Source organism: Lagopus muta, chromosome 21, assembly GCF_023343835.1.
Source record: "Lagopus muta isolate bLagMut1 chromosome 21, bLagMut1 primary, whole genome shotgun sequence".
In the NCBI taxonomy this organism is placed as follows: domain Eukaryota; kingdom Metazoa; phylum Chordata; class Aves; order Galliformes; family Phasianidae; genus Lagopus; species Lagopus muta.
The window spans coordinates 288621-306330 of record NC_064453.1 but is presented as its reverse complement, the minus strand read 5'-3'; the positions used below and the strand labels follow the sequence as shown (position 1 = coordinate 306330).

Sequence of the window (17710 nt, the reverse complement as noted above, 5' to 3'; positions counted from 1 at the left end):
TTCAGCCACTCCACACAGCCCTCAGCAGCTTGGAGTACAGGTAGATACGACAGTGACTCCTCTGTGCCACTGTGGGAACCTCAGTGCACTTGCCCACACACTTCCTTGTGCCTCACTACTGCACCTGCCGTGTGCAGGTGTCTGTTCTGATTTCCTGATTAAAAGGCACCAAATAGCCTAGGCTGCAAACTGTAAATTGCCTGGACAGAAGTGAATTCAGATTTTTCTGACTCTACTCTCCATTTTCACCACATGTGCATTTCATCCTCTAACAGCAGGTCAGACAGTTGGCAAAGAAGCACAGATGGCTTCTCATTGTCAGTGGGGTGTGTGGAAGGGACTGGAAGGTTTGGTTGTGTTCATTAGGCAGGTTGGTCCCACTGAGGTGGACAAAGACTTGGAACTTCCTTCCGCTTGAGGTCCAGGCAGTCTGTGGAGAAGCCACCTGTGTTGTCATCTGTGGAGACTGCAGTGCACTCACATTGTTAGATCTCTAGCTGTCAGCTAACCTTGACTCTTCAGGAGTGCCCATAGTTCCAGCAGTTTTTCTTGCCTTCAGTTCATCTTGTTCCAAGTTCTCAGCATTTCTTATTCCCTTTGCAGTGCAAGACTTACTCATTTGCATCACTACTTACTCATTTGCATCACTGAAGTTTGCAGGCAAATCCTTCCCTATTGCCTATGCTCTGATCTTTCCTTTGAGCAGCAAAAGCCTCTCTTTTCCTTCTGAAATGAAAACAGTCACCTTCGTGATCAGGTACTTTCTCCAAGCAATCACAAGCATTTTGGTCTGAACCCACCCTTGTTCCCCATTCAGATAGTATTCCCGATGATTGCAAACAACGGGTGCTCTGTGCCTGGAGCTCTTTTCATAATGGATGAGTAGATGTTGCTGAAAATAAGAAGGATGTAAGTTTTTGTTTTTGGCTTTAGAGAGGATATTGGAGCTCTAATGGCTGAGTGTTAGTATACAGCACAGGGACAAAAGTGATCATTCATCATCACCAGTCATTCTAATGATCAGACACATCTTTTCCATTTAACATTGAAAAAAATAGTTGTCCATCTCCTGTTATATTGACAAAAGTCTGGTGAAGGATACGCATCAGCCTTAACGTGGTACCAGCATGACTCATCACTGAACCGTTGTTTGTGGAGAATGAAAAATAGAACTTTCCTGACCTCACAGCAGATCTTTGCCCATCCACGTTCCTTGCTCAGCTGACTTAACTTCCAAACTTTGCTGTGACAGCTGCTGTGGGTTGGCCTGTCTCCTGTCCTGTGTCAGACTGCCAAAGGTTTCGTATTTAATTGTTTGGGAAAGACTCCACCTATTCAGTGACCTCTGACTAACTTAGATCTGTAAGGAAAATGGAGAGTTCTGGAGTAGGTTTGGGTTAGCTGAACAGAATCCGTGTATGGTCCATACAATCAGCTTTCACCAGGAAGATAATGTACTATTTCATATTCATTCTCTGAATTGTATGAAAATTTACTTCTTCTTGGAAGTATCTACACCATTACTACTGTGATTATGATCTGCAGTATCTTCTGTGGAGTAGTGTTTGGATTGGAAGAAGGGAAGGCAAGATGCAGCTGGAAATACCATGGGGATGACAGTATTGGGTTTGTTTTATTTAGATCCTTCCCTAGAACACCTAAACATAGGACTGCTCTTCCCTGGTGAAGAGAAGAAGTCCGTTAGGTAGGAGGTGGGAAGGGTTCTTTCTCTCCAGGCAAGCAGAAGTGTTATCTCCTTCTCTCTGAAGTGAAACTCTTGGTAAGGTATGGTTATTGCCATGTGTGTGCTAATAGCTCTTTGGTATTGTTTTGCAATCTGAAGCCCACTGGTGGACCATAGGCTGTACAAAAGGGTGAGTGTAGCTGCCTGCTAGCCAGTTCCTCTCTTCCATTTTAAATATTTTTGCTTTCTGCTTGCTTGCATGGGGCTGCAGCCAAGATGCGCCAGTAAGTTTCACCTCCATTAATTATATAAACAGAATCCTGTATAAACTAACCCTACTGCAATGACTAACACTGCTGCTTTTATAACAGGACAGAGCTCCGCAGTAGATGTTACCAATGCATGAGTGTGTGAAAAAGGACATGTGTATTCATCATGGGCATGCTTAGGTGCTGGTGTTGATGGGATATTTTACAGTATCCAACGTAACTATTAGTAGATCTTGGAACTTGACTGGGTCTGCACTTACACACCCTCACTGTGTAACGATGCCCTTTGTCATGAGCAATGCGATGGTGTTCAGGTTATAAGCTGCTGTGCAGGTGCAGCTTACACTAGATGAGTATTTGATTCTGCCTGAGCCAAAGTGAAGTAGAAGAGCTCTTTACATCCTAAGATGGCTAAGCACCAATACTTGTCTCCCAGAAGTTGCTTGTGGTAAGTTACATGCCTGGTTGATTACTTTGACAGGGCCAGACCTTTGACAACTGCTTCTCTAAGCTGTTACTGTCAGTCCATGCTGTGGGAAAGTTAAACGATGAATAAAAATTGCTGTAACTCTTAGAATCAGTGCTGTGTAAGCTTCTGTTGGATGTGTCGTTCTCTGTGTGGACAGTCTGCTCTCCTGTGTGCTGGACCACGCATGGCAGGCTGCTTTGCTGCTCAGCAGAAGGGTGAGCACACACTGAAGCTTTCCAGCCCTGCAGCTGCCTGATGTGCTTTGGCTAGCAGGTGGTTCCCAGTCAGAGAGCAGATGCTGCTGCAATTGCAAGATGTGCTGAAGCTGATCTATGTGGCAGTCAGGGCAGTGGTACAGGAGACAGCTAGGAGGAGTGTATGTGTGAAACCTTGGAGCACGAATGTTGGAAGCTTGCTTGTTCCATGAGTGGTTGTTGGACAATAATGAATTTTCTGTCAATACAAATCAAGGCTACTTCGTGCGTTTCAGCCTTTTGTAGCGTGTGTGCATGGGAAGGAGAGCAGCAGCACAGCTGCTGTGTAGCACTGGGTGCTCCACGGGGAGACTGAGTGCCACGGCAGCATTGGAAGTTTCAGTAAAAGCAGTCAAAAACTTTGAACGAATTATGGAATTAAAAAGGCTTTGAGCTAGTGATGAGAAAAATACTAAGCAAAACCCAACTGCTAGGTGTGGTGTAGCTGTCTGCCCTTAGCTTTATTACTGCTGCCTGCAGGGACAGATTTAGTGCTGGTAGCTTTTCCAAGGGAAGGACCGTAATCGCATTCTTCATATAAAGTGCTGTAGGAGTGAGCATTGATACCCCATGCTGGAGTGTGTTCCATCTCCTCATTCCCATCTGACAGTGAGGTGAGGGGCTCATGGGAATATTGTTTTGCTGGTGTTAAAAATCATACAAGAACGCATTGCAGAAGGAGACATTTATGTACATTTATGGTGTTGGTAATGTCCTCCCTCTCCTGGTAGCTCAGTGTTTTATTTTTGAGGCACTGATTTGTCATTCTATACATTGTTACAGCCAATGGTGCAGCCATTTGGATTTGCATCTAAAGCCCATCACCAAAGAAGCACAGATCAGGAAAAGAATGTCAGTCATGCAAAATTAGCGTGTTCCATGGTGAGGAATGGGCAGTATGTGAGGGGGGAGGCTGTGACAACCTTAGCATGTCTCAGCAAAAACTGTTCTGGGTGCATAGGTGATGCTTTCCTTACTAAAGAGCATTTGGCTTTGCCTTCGTATGATCTTTTTATTTGGCTTAAGTGAGCTTTCTTTCACTGCCTGGAAAAGGTTAACCATAAAATACCTATCAAATATCTCTCGTGAAGTATATCAGCTGCTGTTCTGCCAAAAAAACTCCATTAGGGCAAATAATTCTTTGCTGCCTTGAGTTTGTATAGCAGTGTATGTCCATCTGCTGTCTCCGCACGCACACATGGAAAGCTTTTTGGGCTCTCTGATGTGCACAGGCTGACATGTCCCCCCTCCTGAAGGAATGTTGCATACAGTGTGGAGGTATTCTGTACACTGACGCTGCTCGTACAGTCTGCATATGCAGATAAACAGTCGCAGTATTTGCGTCTGTGTTTCAGTTTGAGATAAATATTTTTCATTAATTTTCCTGGATTTGTTTGGGTTACATTACACAAGGATCAGAGAAATGAGACAGGGAGAGATTTGTTTTTGTCCAACTGAAGTGAGGCTAAATCTAGTGTAGAAGTTAAGGAGCTTTATAGACAAAAGGGGTCCGGTGATTATTGCCTTGAAGTCATAGCTTTCATCTCAGGGAACGCAGTGTCAGCTGGCCTGGGGAAGTCATCCTCTGCAGCTCCCTGTGAAGGAGACCTTTGTTGGTAGGTGTAGGACATGATCACGGGTGTCTGCCTGAGCTGTGCCTTCTCCTCTGGGCTGGGATCAGCAGCAGATCCTGAGGTCTCTTCATGCTGGCTGCTCTCTTCGTGCCTGCGGTAAAACTTCTGTCCCCTCTGGGACGGAACAGGCACAGCTGCTGCCACCTGTGATGAGCAGAAAATATTCATTGGTGGCCTCTTTCGTTTAGAAGTAGATTCTCCTTCCTTCTACCTCGTCTCTTATTATTTCGTTAAGTGCTGCTCTCCAGTTTGGGGAGCGTGCACATAGTGCCTGAATTCAGTTCCTCTGGTAAGTATAACTTTATTTTGTACCTGAGAAAACAACGATCACTGTGTTTTGTTGTTCTCTGCATAACCTTCCCTTTCTCGGCATTTCAGTGACAAACCTTTTCCTACTCCACTACAACCAGGATTTCTAGTTTATTTTATTTTATTCTTTTAATATATGCAATTGCATTTAAGTACCTGATTTCTTCTTAATCATATTGAGAATGGTGGAACGTTACAAGGGATTGAAAAGTCCCACTTGTTCAGGTTTAGGAGGAAATATATTGGGATATGCAGCACTGTGAGAGACGTTTCCAAAGTAATTTCTTCTTTCATTTCCCTCTTGCAGGGGCTGAATGTGTTTGGAGCTCAAATGTGTGTGTTAAATTGCAGACCGCGTACTCTGGGGTGTCATTCTTATTGGGCCTTTCTGTCTTTTTTGTCTTGCAACCCAAATGAGATATCTGGAGAAAGGCAAGAGCTCCCTTTTCTTAAATGTCCCACAGGCTATTTCAGCTCTCAGAGCAACAGGTAACTTGCCGGAAAAGACTTCCCTGGCTCCTGCACCCTGTGCGTTACACCGATCTTCAGCATTGCCAGAACTTACTGCTGTAAAACTCACAGATTCATTAAACATTTCCCTGGCTGGGCATTATGGAGTCAGTTTGATGAAGCAGCTTTGTGTTTCGCTTTACCCATGAAGCCATTGTTTGCTGTAATTCTTTGTAAGTAGGCCTAATTCATCTGCTGATGCACTCCCATACGAGACTCGGGAGGGCACGTGGGGAGAGAAGCTGCTGCTCGCTTCTGGGGCTGCTTTCCACATTGCTTCAGCACGTAATGATGCAACGTCCTTGTGGTGCCCGAGGAAGTCCCACTGCTCAGAGGGCAGAGGCTTGGTCTGACAGAGCTTTGTGGAGCGGGACGTAGCTCTCCAGTGTTGAGCTCAGAGATGAAATCATCTTCTTGTCCCCTCTCGTGTGTCAGCGCCATGGCTGTGATTCGGACCCCTTAGCAGTCACCGTCTCTATTGCACGTGCTTTTTTCTGTCCATCTGCTCTTCAGCGATTGCTGAGGGAATGACTTTGTACTTCAGAGATGCTTACATCTAGAGAAAGTTTGTTTGAGGAGGTTTTTGCTGACTGCTTCCTCAGTGCAAAAACAAAAGTGCATTCCTTGTAATTCTGTGCATGGTTCTAGTGGCCATTGAAGTGAGGTGGTACTTCTTGTTGGGGACAGCCGCAGCCTGGTGCCCTTTCTGGTGTGCTCTGGCTTGCACTTGAACTCACCACCAGTCCTCGTGCAACAGGAGGTGCTTTAGAAGAGATCCAAACTGGTGCCTATGAACGTCTGCTGAGATCTGTATGCCATCTGTCAGCACGTGGCCTGCTGGTATGATGTGCTCTCAGCTCTCTCACTTTCCTGTTATTAAAACAAACACAAAGTTTCACAATTAGTCTGCCAAACAAGGCTGAAATGTCTTCTCTGAGAACATTCTTCTTTTCTGCAGTAGTCTGCACTGTTCTGTAAAATCTATTAGTGTGCTTTCCCTTAGAGTACTTTATTAATGCTTGTAACTCCAAGTCCTACACTTTGGCCTTGTTCCTTTATCTGAATTTCGAGAGTACAGATACAGGAGGCAAGGTAGGTTGCCTTCCAACATGCAGGCAGTGCTATGCTGCTCACTTAAAAGCTGTCCTAACAGCACTTCATCAGTGTATTTTTATTTTTAAGGGTCCTGCCTTGTCCAGAGCTATTTCCCCTGTCAAGCTTTAACTGCACTTGAAAATGCAGGAGGTTTATTATGCAGAGGATTAACAAAGAGGAGATGCTAACCCCAGGCTCATGTTGACACTTCATACTGCAGTAACAAAATCAAAGCGAAGATCTGAGTAAAGAACTACTTTAAGTTCCACTCTGGCTGTGCTATGCTGCAGTTCCTCAGCAGAGCAGCACTGCCTCAAACCTGCAGCCAGAAGAGGGGAGAGCAACTCAGGGCATCCCTGGATCTTACTCCACAGAGTGAGGAGGAGGGAACACCAGCCACAGGCTGCAGGTCTTCCTGCATGCTGCTGGTGCAGTGGGCAAATAAAGAACTCCTGGTACCTATCTGCACTCCCATTAGAGCCCAATTCTGTTTACTGCACACAGAGGTTAGTTTAATTAAAAACAGATGTAGTAGCTTAATAAGTTGGGATGGTCATCATCCTGAAGTTTATAAATGCGGTGGAATTCATAGTTTCTTTCAAGCCATTTTATACTGAGCTGCATCTGTCAGTGGTGGTACACGTGACAACTTTTCAAAGGCTGTAACTGCACAGTAGGGAAATTCAATACTAGTATGTGACTGGGTTTTTAAGCAATAATTATTGCACTTGCAGAATTTTTATCAGCCTGAAAATATGTAAATCAACGTAAAACACATTTAACCAAGGAAAGCGTTGTATGTTTCTCAACAGATCTGTGCTAGTGCAAATGTTGAGTGTAATGGTAACTTGTAATACAGTAACTAGTAATATAGTATAGCTATAATAACTCGCCTTGGCATGTATGTTCCAGTTAAATAGATCCAGTAGGTGTGCACCAGTACAGATATTGCATGCTGTAGGTTAAAGTTTGCAGCAAAGCATGTCTTGCATTCTTCCTGCAAAAATGCTTTGTTAGCATAGACTTTGCATGTTGAAGTGCTAAAGTGAGGTGTAGCATGTCTCAATGAAAGAGCCACTAGCTTAAATAATGTGCATGTTCTCAGTAAGAGATCTACAATAACTGCTTAATTTTACATTGCAGTACTGAAGTGCAACAGAAAACACTTGGAAGTTGCACTGCTAACCATGCATTAATAGATGGTATCTTGAACAGATGTATAGTTAATCTAAACCTTAACAATGGACTACTGCCCTGAGGCAGGTGTTTTTCTAGTACAGCAATTACCTTGATGCAATTTCTGTTTCTAAGTGGTGCAGCAAAAGAAACATTACAGATTTCAAAGGAGAGGCTGCTTTTCTATTACAAGAAAACTAAATATACTGAAGATGGTCAAATTGTCTTTGTGAACGTTTTCAGTTCACTGCACCAACTCTCATAGGTTTACTGTAGTTGAAAGGATGATGTGGACTTACCAGCAGGTAACACCATAACACATCACAGCCCCCTGGAGGCAAGCAGGGCCTTGCTGTCTACTGTACAGTGCTGAAGCCCTCGCTCAGAGCTCTGATGTCTGCAGGATCTTTTAGATGCCAGCTTGCGCAGAGCCACAATTTCCCTGTAGAAAACATCACTGTGATACTAGGAGGAACTGAGGCTCAGCACAGCACTGCCCAAGTAGGCAGTCAGAGCACATGGTGCTGCTTGCTGCCTTGCCCTTTCTTCTGCCGGGAAATCAGAGCAGTTCTTGGCATCTCGGAGAGCTGTACTGAGGCTTCGTCTCTGCCAGACTTGGGTTTCAGGAGTGGCAGGGCCTCTTGAAGGTAGATCTGCAGGCTCTGAGAATGGCACACACATCTGGACTGACAGAACCCTCTGTCTTTCCAGGCATGATATTCTCAAGCAGCGTGAGATAACCAGCAAAGGTCTGACCTTGCTTATATCAGTGTGATTTGTTCACGGGCTCCTGTTTCCTCAAGTTTCACAAGCTGAGTGTCTGTGAGTGCTGGAGCTGTCAGTGAGCTCAGAGTTAAAGCAGCCAGCTCCTCCCGACTGCTGTCGTTGTATATACAGAAAGATAAATAAAACAGTGACACGAAGGTCAGTTCACACCCTGAGCAAGCTGGTAGAAGAGCCAAAAGATAACATATGAGTGGAAGTCTGCTTAAAGAGGCTACAAACGGACATTTCTGCAGCTTAGCTCTCCTGATACCTCTTAGTGTCTAATTTATATTTACTTAGCCTTCACTAAATTTGTTTGCTTTTAATTGGATTCTGTTACGTGGATTTGCAGCCCCAATGTGATTCTGTATACTGTACCTTTGTTACCTGTGCTTTCAAGTTGTAACTGGAGTAATTGGGCACATACACGCCCAGCTAAATCACCTTAATTTAAGCTGTCTTCTGCTCCCTTAGGGGTGGGCGTCCCCTTGCAGGGCAGGAGGAAAGGCAGAGGAAGCAGGCAGGGCACAGGGTGGCTCTATGGAAGGGAGCTGTGAGCTGCAGAAGCTGAGCAGCCTGCCCAGCTCTGCCACACTGCCTTCAGGTACAGGGGCTGCCAGTTTGGTTGGGCTCCTTTGCTGACATGCATACCACAGCAATGCCGGAATGAGAGCACGTTAGCTCAGTAGCTGGAAATTAGATTATGTGTCCAAATGTGCTTTGTCTCAGATTTCTGCTGTCCCACTCTTGCGCTTCCAACTGTTTATGGTGTCAGCAGCATACAGCCCTGCTGCCATTGCTCTGAGAGTTGTCTCTTTTGTACTGGAAGATAGAGGGAGGAATGGCTTTGATTTTTCTGTATTGAAGGCGTTTTGGATTAGAAGTGTTATATAGCTCCTCTTTGTTTTTTCAGAGTGAAAGAATTGAAAAAGGCCAAGGAACTTGAAGATAAGCAGCAGCATCCCGTAGCAATGTGACATTGCTTCTCAGACTGTTTTCATTTTCTGTTTTTAGCAGAGACATGCAACAACAACAAAAATACCCACTGCAGTTCTGGAAATACCATCTGCAGGATTTTAACAGTAATGTTTTGGTCATTGCATTTGCACTTTCATGGACAACATTTAATTTGTTCAGCAAGACATCTTGGAACTCAATCTTCTGTTGGATCATAGGAATAAAAAAAAGACACCAGGAAGAATTTGTGAGTTGCTTCATTCTCCAAGAAGGAAGAAGCGATTAATTATCCTTTTCATATAGGGCTGTATTGAACAACATGTGGAACTGTACAAATATTATACCAAAAATATTGTTCAGAAAAGGTGGGAATGCACAAGCAACACAAGAATGGTGTTCCTGCACTTGTCGGTCATCTCCAAGAAACTGAAGCTTTGAGAGTCTCAGTGGAGGGGCTTAGATCAGTACGTCCTTATTGGGTCCATGCATCCTCATTTCCTTTGCACATCTGTCCTTTGTGTTTTATTTAAATCTCTACAGCACACTTAATGCAACTTTTTAAATCTGCAGGTTTTTAATACATCCCGTGGGAACTTTGAGAAGGGGTTGGCATGTGAGATAAACGGGTAACGTGCAAGAAGCAGAGAGAGCAACTTAAGCAAGTTTTAAAAAGTTTCTTTTTGGTATTTTTACTCTAGAACCTGCAAAAACGTATCAGTTGCCATGTATTTTCTCTCATATTCAGCACTTTATTTTCTAGCCTTACTTTCACGTACTGTTATTTTAATTAAGTTCTTACAATAATTTGCAAGACATGTAGCTTTTTGTCGTAACTGTCAAACCTCTTGTCGTTTTGCAGAGTCACGTACATTTGTTGCCTGGACATTTTATACCACCTAAAGAGCAGAGTGGTGCTGCATTCTGGCCAGTAAATTTCTTTTTTTGGCTCTTTCATCAAATCTGGGCAGTTTCTGTATATATAGAAGGTAGAAATGGAAAATGAGAAAAAAAATATTTGAAAGGGAATATATTGATTAATTACTAAATATTTTATTCATAAAGGGTCAATAACTTGGCAAGATAAAATTATTATTTGTATAGTTTTGTCTGAATGAACGAGAAGAGTGTGGATGTATTGTTTGTACATATTGTATATATTAAAACAAAGAGATATGTGCATGAACTCAAGAAAAAGAAATGAACAAAAGCAAAGCATTAGTGGCTATGGTCTGTAAAATGAAACAAAAACTTTATTTCACTATAAGAAACTTTATTTTAAATGTTCTTTAGAAGAACATTTTTGCTAAAGCATGACTAAATGGCAAAAAAGAGCTACTGTATTTAGACTTAGGAAAAAAAGGCAGAGCAACATTACTTTAAAAAAAAAAAAAAAAAAAGAAAGAAAAAAAAAAAAAGGATATGTTTACATTTGATTTTGGCTACCAGGAGTTCGGTTTGGTTGAATTTCCGTTATTTATTCCTTCCTTCTTTTTGCCCCCCCGTCTTTTTTTTCCTTTTTATTTTTTATTTTTTTTTGCCAATGGTGCCAAGTAATGTGAATGCTAATATTGCTTCAGAAACTTACGTTACTTTTGCAAAGCAGATAATCATAAAAGTACAGAAATGTATCTAGCTTAACACCATACACTCACTCCAATAAAGAACACTTAGAATGAATATAAAATGAAGAAAAAAAAAAAAAAGAAATAGTATGAAAGTAGAAAATATCTTTCACATTTTCATATCTCCTGCTGGAAGTCAGAAAATGTAATAAAAATTGCACAAAAAATTAAAAAAAAAACTAAGTAAAACGAAAAAAAAAAAGATGCAAACTGATCTCGTAGGGGTGTCATGGTATATTGCTATTTCCACATAGTGAGGAGCCAAAGAAATTAGTGTTGTTGTTTTTTTTTTAAATTGAAGTACTAATTTAAAACTGTCACAAATTCTCAACGATGGGAAGCAGTTTCTGATCTCGGCTACCCAGGAATGTAAGGGAAGCAGCTCCGAAGCCGCCGTTAAGTGGGTTCCGTTCGTCTGTCTGAGGTCAGAAGCTGCTCCTCTTGTCTGTTTTGCTAGCAGCAGCGGCAGGTCTCTGAGCGGACTGATGTCACTTTGGGATTGTTCCTATGGGAGGAATCGTTCTGGCTCGATCCCGGCCACCAACTGCAATGTTTAAACGGAAGGCTTTCTGTGAAGCCTACAGATACTCACACATAAGAAGCTTTTAAACTGGTGTCTTTAAAAGAAGAGTAAAAACAAAGATTGTGGCAAAAACAAACAAACAAAAAAAACATAAAAACAAACCTGGGGTCAGTGCTCTTGGTGCCTTTTCTATAATTGTACCTGTTTTTAATTACTTCTTTTCACTGCCAGCATTGAATTACAGTAGATGTGTGCTATAGCTCATTATCAGAATTATCTTGTACATTTCTGAATTGCTGCTTTATGACCTGATTCAATTAAAAAAAAAAAAAAAAAAAAAAAAAAAAAAAAAAGGAAAGAAGAATGGTTCTCATGCTGTGGCTTTGGGCAGCTCATAGCCTCAATTTATTGTTATGGAATCGGGACTTTATGTGTTAAATTTTCCCTACACACAAAAATAGAAATGCAGAAGAATCACCCTTGGAATGAATAGGAAATGCTCTGTATTAATACTGGAGGAACTCTGACATTCTGAAATTGAAACGTTGCTCCACACATTCACCAGTGCGTGACGATGCGAATTGATCTTTTCCTAACAAGAGTAGTGACCTCAGTGGAAATATTTTAATTCCCTGTATTTAGAAAAATGATTCAGTAATATACAGAGCTATTTCAAATTACTCTTCCAGATCCATGGGCCTGGTGGTGTATCTACTAACCTAGATCCTGCTTCAGCAAAACGTTTAAGCGTGTACTTGGTGTTAAACATGCAAGAAGTTCCGTAGGGTCAGCAGAAATACTTGCCTGCTTGAAGCCAAGTACAGCTTCTAAGTGCTTTGTTGTGTGGGTCATAACCCTTCAGTGCATCGCATGGGAGTTGCAGAGACTCCCACTGAAGTGAAGTGATTCGCTCACCCTTCTCTCCATTGTGGAACTCCTGTTTTCACAGAAGATAAACTCAGTGCAGCTTCCCGGGAAAGTTCAGATTCCCAAGTGCCAGGAGCCAAACCTTCTGTCTTCTGATCATGGAATTGCTCCTTTGTGAAACGCATTTGACAGCAGTAATACTGTGTGAAAGAAATACAAAATATAACATGAACCCCCTCTCTGGTTGCACGCTTATGGCAGTTCCACACAATAGCTGGTGCCCAATGGGGGGTCCCCAAGACTTGCATGTAAAACTAGTATAGATGTCTTCTCTTTTGTAAGTTTTATTTTTGTAACCGTGCATGTAAAGCATCACTGAATCAATGGATCTGTTGAAGAACTCAGCTGCTGGAACCATGCAAAATGTTTTGAATTGCCCTTAAAATATGGAAAATGTTTTCTGAATGCTTTATATTCTTTCTGCTGTAAATTAAAAACAAAGAAAATTTCCCCATACAAAGTGTCTGCCTTTTTTTAAACGATCTGTTCTAGTTTAAAAAGGTGACATTTCCCTTTAGTGGCCATATGAAACCACAAAATAATGTGTTCTGCTACAGAAGCTGGTTGTTAACACCACCTAGTCTCTTCCTGCTTCTAACTGAAACGGTCCAAAGTCTGCCTGCCTCTGGGTCTGCGGCCTTTGGGATTCACTGCAGGCAGCAACGCAGCCTCCGGATCTTCGGCCCCTTCTGCTCCTGCATTCTGGTGTGCAGCCTTCAGCCTGGGCACAGAACACACAGCAAGGAGCAGCTCCTCCAGCTCTGCACAGCTCTGTGCTGCAGCAGCCCCATTCAACACCTGCAGCTGAAGAGAAAGCGTGTGATGCCAGCTGCCCTGCTGCCCTGCGGCCTCACCACCAACAGAAGCTTTTGTTGTTGTGTGTTGGCTGCTCTTACATCAAAAAAAGAACTGTTTTCGATCTCTGGTGCTGGGTAACAATCCTCTCAAAGCTTCCAGTGCAGGTTTTGCCAAAATGACAACACAGAAGTGTTAAAAACCCAGTAGTCCCCAAAAACACAGGTTCAGCCTAGCTGCAGCTTTGCTCAGTGGAAATTAATTTCCAAGCCAAGGTGACATGCAGTGTTTTTTTTTAAGTTGTAAAATACTCTGAAGGTTCCATCGGGTGATGACACTGCATGTCTGTAAATACCTGACCAGCCCTTGGCAGTAGTTCTGCTTAGGTCTTCTGTCACAGCTTAAAGCAGTGCTGCCCAACAGGTGAGCACTGAGCGGGGTGAGGAGCTCTTCTGCGTCGGTTTCGTTCCTACAGAGCAGAACGATCCCCTTTTTGGGACGCAGTGCTGGAGTTGGCACAGCTGGCAGCAGGGCGCTGCCTCCAGCACCGCACAGAGAATGGGGGCAAATCCTGGTGAACTTCGAGGTTTGCTAATGCAGAAAACTAGCAGGATTTAGTATCACAATAATTTTAGTAACTGAGCATTAATGGCTACTTATTGCACTGGGCAGATACGTAAGTTGCACGAACCGATCTTCAGTAATGCAACCGCGGTACGCGACCGCGAGGCTCTCCGGGCGCGTAAAGCAGCAATAAACGATCCGCTGCTCCGTGGCAGCGCAGCCAATCCTCCCGCCCCGCCCCGCCCCTGTGGGCGTGGCTCACCCGGGCCCGCCCTCTGACGTCACATCCGGGGCAGCTCGCACTTCCTGTCGGGTCCCTTCCGAACGCTTTGGGTGCGCAGCGGCTCCGTTCCCGCGGCAGGATGTGAGTACGGAGCTGCGCCTCAGGAGCCCCGGCGGGTGGGGAACGGCCCGGAGGGGCGGCGGGGAGACCGGCCGCAGCCGGGCGGGTGAAGCAGGAACGGCGGGCGTCTCGGCCCGGCTCGAGCTGCTGATGACGGCCGGGCGCCGCCCGTGGGTGGAGGCTCCCCGGGGCGGCTGCGCTCCGAGACGTGAGAGGCCGAGCGCGGCCTCCGCTGGAGCTGCGCGCCTCGAGCCGCCGGCTACCAGAGCCTTTGGCTGCTGGAGGCGGGGGGCATCCCGGCACGTCCGGCTTACCGTGACAATGCAGGCGGCCTTGCCAACTTACGGATCCTTTCCTGAAGGCGCTGCCGATGTAGGCAGAGCAATGAGAGGCAGCTTTTTCTTGTGTTTGTTCCGTTTGGAGCCTCAGAAAGCAGCCTCTAAATCTTTATAGCAGTGAAACAGCACGGAAGCGTGACCTGAGCATCAAAACACCGGAGTGGCAACTACGTCAAACGTGGACTGCTCTTGAGCCTTGTGCTGTTATTGTAGGGTACTTGGGCGTGGGTCCCTGTGTGTGTCCACTTCCTTTAAATGTAGATTTGAATTTAGTGCCCAAAGATGTAAAAATAAACAATACTCAGGTTCGACTCTCTGGATATCAGTTTGCACTGAACAATACATGCTTTTGATGCAGAGACAGAGAAAAACACAGAAAAGCAAATGGACTTTCGGAGCTACACAACAGAAAGTCATTAAAGCTGTGAACAGGGTTTGGGAAATGCATACAGGAACTCCTGCATCCATCACAGTGTTGTACTGGGTAACAAGAATGTGGCTGTGTAGAGGTTAACTGTTCTGTATGCCAAGTGCCTTTTCCTTGTGCTTTCTCTTGCTCAATATCGACTGTTTCAAAAGAATAGACAGATGACCGCTCTGTGCAAGAACACAGAACAACCGTGGAAGTTCCTGTACTTTGGTAACTGGTTTTAAAGCTTATAGTTTGTTACTGAAAAACTGAATGCTGCTGAGCCTGTGCTTGAGAACCTGAGCCCCTTCTGAGCACTACAGGAGTTGCCATATGCTTTAATATAGGCTGTTGTGTTAGCTAATCACTACTCTCTTTTAGTACATCAGTCAATCCATTGGCAAAAGATTTAGGATGCACTTTGACTTAGACCTATAGACAGCTGCTAAAACATCACTTTTCCAAAAGGAAATGAAACTTCTCTAAGATTATTTCAGGAATCAAAGTTTCCTGCTTTCAGGAAGGTCAGATCACTTATGCGTTGTAAGCATGTCAACATGAAACAAAATCTCTAAGAGCAACTAAGCAGAATATCAATGGCTTTCTTTACTGCAGGTCAGCCAGTGTCCCTGGAAACACAAATGTGCCTGCTGGCAGTAACCGTCGACTTCAGCAAACTCAGCATCAAGTAGATGAGGTAAAAATCTAGCTAGATAAGTGTAATCCTTTTCCTTAATAAAATCTGGTATGTTGAATAGATATACAGGCCAAAGTAGGTATTCTGTGATATGAAGGTGAAACCTTTTATAATTCATCTTTCTTTGTTGTATGTCACCTTAAGTCTTGGAAAGGTTTGGAAAAATAATAATCCATTCCAGCTGCACTAAATGGAGAAAAGCTTCTAGTGCCCAAATGCTAGCTGGGAACACAACAAGCTTTGATTTACAGATAAAAAGCTTGCTTCTCTTCATTAGCAAAGAAGGTTTACCTCTAAATACAACAAGTCCTGATTCCTGGGGAGGCCAAGAGCCAGTCTGGCTGCTAATGTTTTGTGACATACGGTTGACTATTGTGCTTGAATGCCTCAAGTCATTCTGGTGCTAGTCAGGATTTACATCCCAGGTTAGAGGGAATATCATCACAACTGGCAATACTGACACTGAGAAGTAGGGATTCCAGCTGCAGGCAAATTTCAGGCTTATGTTTAGATACCCTAAAAGGCGAGTTCCTTATTTCTTAGATGAGAACATCTGTTCCCTGCAAATGAATTTTGTAATGATTAATAAAACTGATAACTTACTGATATAGGTTGTTGACATCATGAGAGTGAATGTGGACAAGGTGCTGGAAAGAGATCAGAAGCTGTCAGAGTTGGATGACCGTGCTGATGCGCTGCAAGCGGGAGCTTCCCAGTTTGAGACCAGTGCAGCCAAGCTGAAAAGAAAGTATTGGTGGAAGAACTGTAAGGTAATCATGGCATGTACACTTACAGTATTCAGTATCACAACTAACAGTATTACAGTCAGCATCTCAAAAGGCACAGGTAAAAGGGACTTCAGGCAGCGTTCGCTTTTATAGCATCTAGTTTTAAAGCACGGCAGTGGTCAGGTGAAGTAACTGAAAGGTGGGATACCAGCCATGCTGCTTGATACAAGGCCTTGTGTGAGTGGGTAATGACCAGCGAAATGCTGCAATAATCTGAGGCTTTGGGATACAGGAGGAAAAGGCCAAAAATGCATACTAATGTGCAAGCAAGCAGAATTAGCTCACAGTCTCCTTATAGTTGTAGCTGTTGGCGGAGGTTGGAATCCTCATTGGTGAGCAACAGAGACAACAGAAAATGTGGTGTAGAGTAAGAGGAGGTGTAATCTTTAAGTTCTTTATTCCTGCTGTGTGGTTGCCTGCATGGAGTCACTGTAGAAAAGAACTTGGTCTACTCTGAGTTGCTGTGTTACAAAGCCTACCATCTCTAGGTGCAATAGTGAGACAAGACTGCATACGGAAAAGGTTTTAATTGCCATGGTAGGTCTGCCACACCAAGTGAAAGTGCTTTGCAAGGGCTGCTGTCCTGTACTCCTGTGCAGTTTATATCAAGTGACAAGTGGCTTTTTCTTCACAGATGTGGGCAATATTGATAGCTGTTGTTGTCATTATCATCATCATCATTATTGGTAAGTTTCAGCAGGATGGGGATTGCTAAGAGTTAGAGTAGATGTGGTGAATTCACCAGCCGGTGAAGTTCAGAGGCAGCTGGGACACTCTATAGGAGTTACAGACAACACTGCGTTCAGGCAGTAGTGTCTGCTTTCACTGCTGTTGACTGCAGTGAGTGATAAACCCCCGCTGCAAAGCTGATTAACTGGGTCTCAATCAGCTGTGAAGGTGAGCACACTGGGCTGCAGACTGCGTTTCTCATACAGCTGTGCACTCTGAGAGAGCACAGAGCAACTGCAGCATTCAGAACCCATAAGGTGGGGGGTTGTTACGGCAGAGGGCTGAAAGGAAAGGACTGAGACTGTTGTTTTTTGTTTTTTTTTTTGTAGTCCTGAGTGTGCCCAAATGAGTTACGGGAGGAAACCCTCACACCGAAGGTGCCTTTCCTCAGCCTTCCCGCTCCAAGCCCGCTGTACTCTCAGCCCACCTACTGCTGTTTAAAGCGAAACTCTTCTGATGATTGAAACGTTAACTTTACCTGGTTGCCTTAAGACACTCCTGTCAGTTACTAACAGCCGCCCTACGGCGCCTCGGTGAGGAGGATCGGATCCTGGGCGCCGCGTTCGTCCTCAGTCCTCCTCACCCGCCCGCCGCGCCGCGCCGCGGTGCCATCGCGGGGGTCGGCCGCACCCCCGCCCCGTTGAAGTGCCTCAGCCGAGCCGCCCCGGCCCTCGCCGCCCTCAGCGGCCGTTCCCGGCTCCGCCCGTCTCGGGGCGGGCCGCGCGGCGCTGCACGTGGCGCTGTGTTTGGCGCGCGCACGGGGGCCGCGTGCGGCGGCGCGTGAGGGGCGGGGCGCCGCCTCCGCTGCGCGCGCGCTCTCCAATAAAGTGGCTCCGCACCCGTTCCCGCCTCT

The 17710-nt window shown here is 44.6% G+C and overlaps 2 protein-coding genes across 12 annotated transcripts in view; both read left to right on the top strand.

Moving 5' to 3' along the window:
• CAMTA1 (calmodulin binding transcription activator 1) overlaps nucleotides 1-10829 on the top strand; it is a 224694-nt gene extending 213865 nt beyond the window's left edge. For 6 of the 11 annotated variants that reach the window (XM_048967826.1, XM_048967822.1, XM_048967819.1 and 3 more), the window contains 2 exons: nucleotides 1844-1874; nucleotides 9079-10829. In XM_048967826.1, coding sequence (XP_048823783.1) covers nucleotides 1844-1874; nucleotides 9079-9111 — 64 coding nt within the window. In that variant the 3' untranslated portion in view covers nucleotides 9112-10829. Of the gene's footprint in view, nucleotides 1-1843; nucleotides 1969-9078 lie in introns of all 11 variants that reach the window. The other 5 variants (XM_048967827.1, XM_048967829.1, XM_048967823.1 and 2 more) reach the window with 2 other exon arrangements.
• Nucleotides 10830-13791: 2962 nt separating this feature from the next.
• Nucleotides 13792-17613, top strand: VAMP3 (vesicle associated membrane protein 3). The gene is made up of 5 exons (XM_048967838.1): nucleotides 13792-13917; nucleotides 15259-15340; nucleotides 15952-16110; nucleotides 16763-16814; nucleotides 17187-17613. Coding segments are annotated over exons 1-5 (315 nt in total). The 5' UTR covers nucleotides 13792-13915; the 3' UTR covers nucleotides 17207-17613.
• The last annotated feature ends 97 nt before the right edge of the window (nucleotides 17614-17710 follow it).

Bases quoted from the DNA above. Each gene is read 5' to 3' on its own strand.
- VAMP3 (XM_048967838.1), top strand. The intron at 15,341-15,951 runs GTAAAAATCTAG...TTACTGATATAG, and splicing joins CTCAGCATCAAGTAGATGAG to GTTGTTGACATCATGAGAGT. The intron at 16,111-16,762 runs GTAATCATGGCA...TTTTCTTCACAG, and splicing joins ATTGGTGGAAGAACTGTAAG to ATGTGGGCAATATTGATAGC.